At 46.4% G+C, this 9,165-nt stretch overlaps 1 protein-coding gene across 7 annotated transcripts in view; it reads left to right on the top strand.

The window, feature by feature from the left end:
* KLHDC3 (kelch domain containing 3) overlaps window positions 1-7,277 on the top strand; it is an 11,455-nt gene extending 4,178 nt beyond the window's left edge. For 3 of the 7 annotated variants that reach the window (XM_011354650.2, XM_023527620.1, XM_023527621.1), the window contains 3 exons: window positions 29-102; window positions 226-304; window positions 1,538-2,155. In XM_011354650.2, the coding sequence (XP_011352952.1) occupies window positions 29-102; window positions 226-304; window positions 1,538-1,604 (220 nt within the window). In that variant the 3' untranslated portion in view covers window positions 1,605-2,155. Of the gene's footprint in view, window positions 1-28; window positions 103-225; window positions 305-1,537; window positions 2,156-2,444; window positions 2,590-3,330; window positions 3,902-3,999; window positions 4,148-4,283; window positions 4,351-4,430; window positions 4,536-4,886; window positions 4,962-5,060; window positions 5,179-5,595 lie in introns of those variants that run through there. The other 4 variants (XM_023527625.1, XM_011354649.2, XM_023527624.1 and 1 more) reach the window with 4 other exon arrangements.
* Window positions 7,278-9,165: the final 1,888 nt, after the last annotated feature.

A 9,165-nucleotide genomic window follows, 5' to 3' on the forward strand; every position in this document is an offset into this window, starting at 1 on the left:
TTTTTCATCTGTTTTTTGATCTCTATAGTCCGTCTCCTGAGGAAGGCCTGGGAGATGAATTTGACCTCATAGATCATTCTGACTTACACATTTTGGACTTTAGTAAGTACACTTATTTCCAAAGTGCTCCTGCCGTCAAGATCCTTGTTTGTGGGTGGTGACATCCAGGACTGGACATTTTCCTTGGCTCTGACCATCTCCCTCTTTCCCATTCCTCCTTTAAAGGCCCTAGTCTGAAGACTCTGTGTAAATTGGCTGTGATTCAGTATAACCTGGATCAGTCCTGTTTGCCCCATGATATCAGGTACAGTGAGTAGTTGGAAAGGAGGAGGGATTGGTTGAGGGTGAGTGGGTAGCACAGGCATGACCTGATTAGCTTGGTCTCAGTATGGAGGAGACAGAAGTTTTTGTTCTACTGGAGATATAGCATACTTGTGGAGAATGAGATAGAAGAAGTTCTAAAACTATCAGCTGGGTAAATCATATGAAAAAAATTGTTTTTCAAACCAAACTTAGAAGCATCGCATCCTGAGACCTGAGCCTATGCAGTTGTTTTTGTTAACATGCTGAGAAAATTTGATTTGATCTTATAACCTAGCTTCAAAGTAAAGACATGTTTAGGAGCCTCTGGATCACCTGAGTTCCAGAATTAAGGGAAGTCTTTCCTAGCTATTCCCCTTCGAATTCCATTCTTAGGTCCAAATCAAGCACCAAAAGTACTTTGTGTATAATTGTGCCCTTCTAGGTCATTCTGCGACATGTCCTTCCCTCCTTGTATTTGTTCAGTTTAACTCTTACTTACCAAGGGTCTGTGTGTTCAGTATTTGGTGACACAGTGTGTACTGATGGATCATAGGCTAAACTGACGGACCATAGGCTGGCCCAGGATTGACACTTGTGCAAGTACCTAATACAAAGTAGACTGTAGTGAGGTTCTTGATAAATCTTTATAGAATGACAGAATTGTCAAAAAGAGGGATTTAATTTCAGTATGATGAAATGAGTGGAGAAGGCCTGTAGTGGGAATAGGAGAACTGAGTCAGGCTCAGTGAGAGATAGTTGAGAGCAAAAATGGGCATTCCTGGTGGGGTGGGGGGAGGAAGAGCTGCCTGGTTGGATCCGAGCCACAGAGGAAAGGTAGGTAGGGAAGTTTACTGAGATGCGTACACAGATGCTTTTCTCTGCCTGGTTAGATCTGAGCCACAGAGGAAAAGTAGGTTGGGAAGTTTACTGAGATGGGTACACAGATGCTTTTCTCCAGGTGTCGGGAACAAGAAAAAAAAAAAAAAATTTATATATATATATATATACACACACACACACAAACAAGAAGTTCACGTGAGCTTACAGGTGGAGAAGTGAGTGGTATTAGATCTGGTGGTAGGTGGAGCCTGATTGTTAAACTTAGGGCTATACAGGAGAGGTGGCTGTGGGTAGTCGAGCTTTAGGACGTTCATAGTTTTGTTCGAGCAGTTCTAGGCTGGGGGCTGGATGTTCCCTCTTCTGTCTTTTCTGCCTGTTATTGTTGGCTTTCCAGGTGGGAGCTGAATGCCATGACCACCAACAGCAATATCAGTCGCCCCATCGTCTCCTCCCATGGATAGGAGGACGTTTCTGCCATCTCCCCCCACTGAGCCTGCTGTTGTCTTCACTGCCCCTGCCCCTCTCACCCGCCTGCCCCTTTGGACCCAGGACTGGGTATACCTCCGCATGGAGCTGTTGGAGTAGAGGTGTTTTCTGTGCTGTGAACTCAGTGGGGAACTGTTGGGGGAGGGCTAGGTTCCCTCCCTCTTTGGGCCGAGGGCCCCTTCCCTTGGTGCTGTCCCATCCACCTCCTTCCAACTGCTCCTGGGCCTCTGCTCTGCCCTAAGCCAGCCAGGCTCTGCTGGGAAGTGAAGGGAATTGGGATAAGGGAGAAGCAAGCAGTGTCTGGGCCTCAGGAGCTTCCCCCAGCTCTATTTTCACCCCCTCTCCTTGCTTGAGCCATGAGCATTGTTTGGGAGCTGAGAGGAGTTGCAGCTGTTGCCATGAAACCCTTCTCCCTGAGCTGGGGAAGGCGAGGACCAGCAGATAATCCCACCCTTCCTTGAGCTGTTGCTGTAACCTTGACGCTCTCAGCCAGCTCAGATTTTATAAAAATGAATTAAAAACCAAACGTGTGATCTGTTTTTGTGGAATACGATGGGGATGGCAGGAGTTTGCAAAGGGGGTAGGGTCCTGAGGTTCTGAGTTCTCAGCCAAGAGCATTAGAATATCAAATACCACCGCAGCCTGGCCCTAGTTTCTTGTCGGCGCAGAGTCCAGGGCCATGCAACAAAAAGGTGCTGACGTTATCTCGAGTGCGCCTCGCTTTTCGGCCTAAGGCTCCCCGGCCATCAGCTGCTGCTCGTTTGTCACCGAGTGCTGCAAGCTCGGCCTCCCGAGGTGCCGGAAGAGGCGGGGCAGGAACCGCCAGAGCGGAAATAGCGCCATTCGCTCTTGTGCGGTGAGATCCAATGCCGAGAGCGAGCTCCCGCGTTGGGACGGCCGCGGGGTCGCCCGGCAGGGTCCGGGACGGTGGGGTTCTGGGGCCTGGGGACCTGCGAAAGGGTGAGGACGCGGCGCCGGGCCGAGGGGAAGTGCGCGGTGGCCACCGGGAGCGGGGAGGAAGTCCAGGTCCGGGGCTCCCGGTCTGGTGTGGTCTCCGATCCTGCAGCGCAGTTACTGAGAGCCTGCGAAGTTCTCTGAAAGGCCAATGCAGGGAGCACCCTAAATACAGTGGAAAGTGGGGCGTGAGAGGGAATGTTTCCTGGGTTAGGACGTCCTGAGCAGTTTCTCAAAGAAACAAGGGATTTCCGCAGGGATAAAACGCGTATATACGCAAAAGCACAGTCAGGGGACGGGTTAGCAGGTTAGGATTCAAGAAAGTTCTCAAACATTTATCGAACATTTACTGTATGCAGGCACAGTTCTAGATGCTGGAGGTAACAGTAGTGAATAAAGCAGTCAAAAACTGCCCTTGTGGAATTTACCGTTTGGAAAAGGCAGTAAAAGAACAAGTTAATATATTAAGAGGCAATAAAGCACAAGATCGTATATTTTTAAAAGGGTGAATTTTATGGCATATTAATTATATCTCGATTTTCCAAAAGGGCGATAGAGCTATAGAGAGAAATAAAACGAGATGGGTGCAATTTTAAGTAATCGGAGGCCTCACTGAGTAGGTGACATTTGAGCATCAGTCGAATGTGGTAAAGGAGTAAATAAACATCCCGAGAACGTGCTCCAAGCAGAGGCAGCATCAACTTACAAAGAAACTGAGGTGCGAACTGCTAGGAGACCAGTTGTGGAGACCAGTTGACTAGAGAGGAGTGGGAAGGAGGAGATGAGATTAGAGAGAAGATGGGCTAGGTCAAACAAGGGCTTTCAGGCCATTATGAGGCCTATAGCTTTTACTCTGGGCGAGATGGAAGCCATTGCGGGGTTTTAGTTCTGGAGTGACATGATCTGAAGTATATTTGTGTGGAAATGAGTTGGGAGTGATGAGATCAGATTTGTGTTTTAGATGTCTCAGGCTGAAGTGAGGAGCATAGCTCTGAGAAGAATGAGACTGGAGGTTGGGAGATAGTTAGGAGGCTAGAGCACTGATTGAGGTGAGGTGCTAAGAGTATGAACCAGAACGTTGGCAGTGGTAACTAAGCAAGGGAGATAGGCCCTGTGGGAAAACCTGTAAAGGAATAATTTAAAGGAGGGTGAAAAAGAAGGGACTGGGGCTTGGTCCACCACTGGCCTTATATATATGTGTTCTTTAGCAAGGGGAGGCCTCAGGAAGCTAGAACAGTTGGGAAGTTAGGTGTCGGTTTAGCACCATTACAACCTGTGCTGCCTGGGATCTGTAGTGATTGCTTTAATGAGAATATTGGTAAGTATCAGTTATCCAAGGAATGAGGATGGGACGATGTCTTTCCAGCAGTGGGAGATGCTGAGTTGTGTGTCTCCCACCCCCATCCTCTTCCACAGACACATCTAACATGTCATTTGAGGAGCTGTTGGAATTGCAGAGCCGAGCGGTGACTAAGACACACAAACAATTGGCAGCTGGAAACAGCACTAAGAAGCAAGGTTCTAGGCCACCTGTCCAAAATGCGTGTGTTGCAGATAAGCACAGGTGAGGAGCAAGGCCTGCCTCAGAAGTTGTAAGACACCTGGGACCTTGAAGTAGGCGTCTTCTTTCTTAGATGGCAGGTGGGAGGCTGTTGACCAAGTCTGGATCTCCCTTGACCTGTGCTTTAATTTCACCATAGGCCTCTGGAAATGTCAGCCAAGGTCCGGGTGCCATTTTTACGTCAAGTTGTCCCCATCAGTAAGAAGGTGAGGAAGAGGCAGGAAAGTGCTTTCTCAGTGAAAGGAGACCGAACAGATCTTTTATATTCTCTCTGTTTTCTCCAAAGGTAGCCCGGGACCCCCGCTTTGACGATTTGTCAGGGGAATATAATCCTGAGGTGTTTGACAAAACGTATCAATTCCTGAATGACATCCGAGCCAAAGAGAAAGAGGTGTGCTGCATGAGACTTGTTCATGGGAGTTCCAAATGGTGGGAAACTAGGGCATAGGTTAGAGAATATGGCAGAGGGAACAGGGAGCATAGTGGTGGGTAAATTAAATGTTCCCAATTTGATTTAACTCTCTTTAATTTGGTTCTTATATTCAGATCCTGGCTCATCAGTTTACCAGTTGTATGACTATTGGCAAGTTACTTAACCTCACTGTGCTCGTTTTCTAATCATAAAAGGATGATAATTCTATCTCAGTATTATTAACATTTGAACCTTAGAATAATGCTTGGCACAGAATTTCAGGTAACATTTACAGAATGCTAACCATCATATTAATTTTCCACTGTGGAGCTTGTGAAAAAGCAATTAAAGAAGCACCATTCAGGTGAGGAGTATGAGAAACTGCAGCAGCTGCTTCATCGAATGGTGAGTGGGTCAGAATTGTGTGTCATTGAGGAGAGCAGTTCAAGGAGGAAGTGATTCACAGTCCCTCCTACTCACTCACCTATCTCACCTTTGCTCCAGGAGCAGCAAGAGATGGCACAGCAGGAACGAAAGCAACAGCAGGAGCTGCGCCTGGCTCTGAAGCAGGAGCGACGGGCTCAGGCCCAGCAGGGCCATCGTCCATACTTCCTGAAGAAATGTGAGTGGGGCACAACTATCACAGGCTAGTTACAGGGACAGAGTCGGAGGCTATACTGGCAGGATACTGTGTTGGGGGTCCCTAAGTTCCCTAAGGGAGGCATGAATGCTGGATCCCATGGTAAGTTAGAGGAAAGTAGAAATATTTGTAATCATCCTTGTTTCTCCAATTAGATTATGGGCAGGGAGTGTCGATTTTATCTGTCTCCCTCTTTCCTATATGCTGGGCCAGGCACAGAAAAAGAGCTCACAGTTGGTTGAATTGAGAAAGTAGAATCATAGAAGTCAGCTTGCTTATACACACCAGTGAACTCTAAAGAAGTCACGTATCCCAGCATAGTGGTTGAGAATTATTGACCTAGGAAAAGAGGAGTGCTTTCTGCTTTGCTTACCAGCTTTCTTTCTCCCTATCCTCTAGCTGAGCAGCGCCAGTTGGCCCTAGCCGAGAAGTTCAAGGAGCTGAAACGCAGCAAGAAGTTAGACAGCTTCTTGAGTAGAAAAAGGCGCCGAAACGCAGGCAAGGACAGGAGACATCTCCCTTTGAACAAAGACTAATAAGGAACTGTCTTCAGTTCTGCCACTGCCCTAGTGAGAAGTGGGTCTGTGGGGACAGACTTGGGCTTGGCCTGTTCTGGTTCTTTCTCATTCAAAGACAAGGATCACAGCTGCCCCTAAATTGGCTCAGAGATGACTAGAGGGCTCTTGGACTGCCCCAAGGCTACATAAGAACAGCTCAACCTTTTGCCATGCCACACTTCCTCTGCTTGGATCCAGTTCATCATGTCATCATGTCCTTCTCCTATCCTTGTCTAAACCAGTGATTCTGATATAGAAAAAAAAGTGTCAGTGAGTGACCTTGAGGCTGGTGAAGGCTATGGAGTCTGTTCATGGCTCCCAGGACTGGGTCTTTATATAGGAGCCAGTTCATAAACATTCCTGTCATTCTTCTTTTTATTCTGCTTTTTTTGTGGGGTTCGTGGGTGGCCTAGAACTGTTTTAGTGGACCACATATGTCGGGTAGCAACAAACGTAAGCCTCCTACAAAGTGAGAAGTCAGATCAGAGATCCCTCTTATTTAAATCCAAAACATGACATAATTTGAAGAGTGAACCAGTCCCACAAGTCAGCTACTTAGCTTTGGTTTTGGATGCAAGGGGAGTTAGGAGATGAGGACAAAAAGCTTCCCCAATAATATGTATGGACAGCTGGCTCTCAATACTTTTGGGGTCTACAATCCATTCTACCTATGTGTACTGCAAAATCCTCACGCTGATAATATAGTTCAAAGTGTCCTCAGGTTGGTAGTACCTCCAGGCACCTGGCAGAAGCAAATGCAGTCCTCTCTTGAGGATTGTACTTTAAACCCAGATCTCAAGGAATTTCTTCAGATAAAATTTCAAGGAATATTAACTTACAATGGAAACACAAGGCACACAAAGAACCACCATGAGCAACAATCAAACCAACAGAGACAGATGTTGAAAATAAAAAATACAAAATAAAACATTTTAAAGAAACACTATGACTAATATCAAGAAGTACCAGATCAATAAAAACTAAAACTTAAAAAATACACCGTGTGAGGTTAGAAACTTTATGGTTAAACAGCAGGTTACACATACCTATGAACAAACTGGAAGTAGATCTGAAGTTACACATATGAAGCACGCGGATACAGAGAAATTGTAACTAAGAGGTTAAAAACTAAGAGGTTAAAAAACAAGGGCGCTAGCGTGAGAAGGTGTGGCATAATCGGAGTTCCAGAAGTGACTATTTTAAAGAGGCCGAGAATCTTCTAGAACTGACTATAAACCCTAAGAAGCAGGAAGCCCAGGAAATCTCAAGCAGGATTGAAAAAAAATTGGATAAATCATAAATTACAGAACATTAGGAAGACTAACATCTAAAACACAGCTATAAAGAAGAGGAAGAAAGGCAGAATGGAAAGCGACATCTATTACTTGATGTTGCAAGGACGGAGGAAAATATGTTTGAACTATTAGGTTCATAGAAACATTAAGTAAAGGTTGGCAAGAAGCTCAAAAAAAGTGCGTGTGTGGGGTCGGAGGAGAGCTGAGAATTTAAAAGCACTCTAAATCCGACCTTGTTAATGTGAGGATGTCACTGCTGCAACCAAAGGTACTCTCCACTTACCCTCCTGCTTTGCTCTGCACTGAGAAATTCCCAGCAGAGGTACCTGATTAGCTAAGCCTTGGTCACATGGCTGCAAGGGGATCCTGGGAAAACAAGTATCTGGTCTTTGACATATAGGAGGTGGCTCTTGTCTTCAGTCTAGATTTATGGTGGGGCATTTCCAAGCAGGAGAAGGAGGTTCAGATGAAGGGTGATCAGTAAAATATCTATGTCCACGACAAGGCTATATTGGTCCCCTAAGCCTTCAAACTGCTACTTTTCAACAAAGACCCAGAAGAGACATTGGAGAGCCCTGAGCTTCAGATGTGGATTTGTTTGGGTGGGGTTTGTTTTTTTTTCTTTTGTTCTCCTTTTGGTTTTTTATTGGTTAACAGCTTTATTGAGGTATAATTCACATACACCATACAATTTACCTGTTTAAAATGTACAGTTCAGTGATTAGTATATTAATGGAATTGTGCAAGCATCACCAGTCAATTTTGTAACATTTTCAACACTCCAAGAAGAAACGCCATACCCTCTAGCAATCACTTCCCATTTCTCCCCAGTCTCCCTAGTTGTAGGCAACCACTAAACCACTTTCTCTAGATTTGCCTCTTTGGGGACATTTCATATAAATGGAATCAATATGTGATTCTCTCTGTGCAAACCAGCTGTAGAGATATAAGGAATTGAGGCTATGGGGTTAGTCTCACAGTGGGGTCAGGGTAGCAAACTTATGTACCCTGAAACATCCAGGAAGTGTTTGCCCTCTTAGGATGAAAAAGCCCTGAGGGCAGAGACTATTGCTGATGAGAAGGGCAAAGTCAGAACTAATTACTGGATGGTTGGATTTGGGCAAATCAACCAGGCCAGAGTCAGGGTAGGGTTTGTGTGCTAAGGACAGTGGGCAACACGAGCTGGACTGTAGACAGGAACGTACAGGGTTTGGGGTGCCATGGCTGGTATGTTCTTCCCTTAAGAATTGCTGGAGACTCATCCATTGTAGATGAGCAGGTAGGTTCCCCTGGGAGACTGAAGAAGATGAATAAGGGGTTGCATGAGTGCAGTGAAGATGTTAGTAGCATAGAGCTCAGCCCACGCAGGAGCTCATGGGGCAGCAGCAGCACAGAGGTGGCACTGGGAGAAAGACCTATCCTGTCCCTGATGATGCAGTGACAATGTTGGCCTGGCTACTAGAGCCCAGGGGGGCTCTCTGGTTTTCTAGTGGGGAAGGATAGTCTCATAAAGAGCATGAGATCCCAGAGAAGAGCAAAAAGCTCTGGCTCCAGAGGGCTAGCTCAAGAATAAGGACACAGCTGGGCCAATCAAAGAGTAGACCATGATCTTTGACACAATGGTGCAGAGGCATTCGAGTGGCAAACTGCCCTGGGGTCCAACATAGCCCTAGCCTGTTGCTGCTGCCGCCTGCGGGTCTTCTACATCATGGAATAGCACGGATCAACAGGATGGTTCTGCTGTGAGAACCACTGATGGCACCATGAGGCCACCATACTGAAAAGCAAGTATGGGCCTTCTGTGTCCACCCTCTCTTGGCTCTCTGGTTTGTTGCCTCTTCCTGGGCACCCTGACTGGTGTGACCAGTAGCGAAGTCTTCACTGTGTCAAATGCTCCTACACCTGGTACGTGTCAGAGTACCACAGTGACTGGTCAAATTCCACAACAAAGGAAAATGGAGCCCTGCTTGGTAATCTGGAACAGATTCAATTCCAAATGTCAGTCCTGAGTGGCACCTAGTTCTGTCTGGCCTCTGCCCTCTCACATCCTGACTTTTCCCTGCGCCTTCTCCTGCCTCCTGTAATTATCTCCTAGTCACCTCTCAGCTGACTAGGAC

This window comes from Pteropus vampyrus, unplaced genomic scaffold (genome assembly GCF_000151845.1).
Source record: "Pteropus vampyrus isolate Shadow unplaced genomic scaffold, Pvam_2.0 Scaffold18, whole genome shotgun sequence".
Taxonomy (NCBI): Eukaryota; Metazoa; Chordata; class Mammalia; order Chiroptera; family Pteropodidae; genus Pteropus; species Pteropus vampyrus.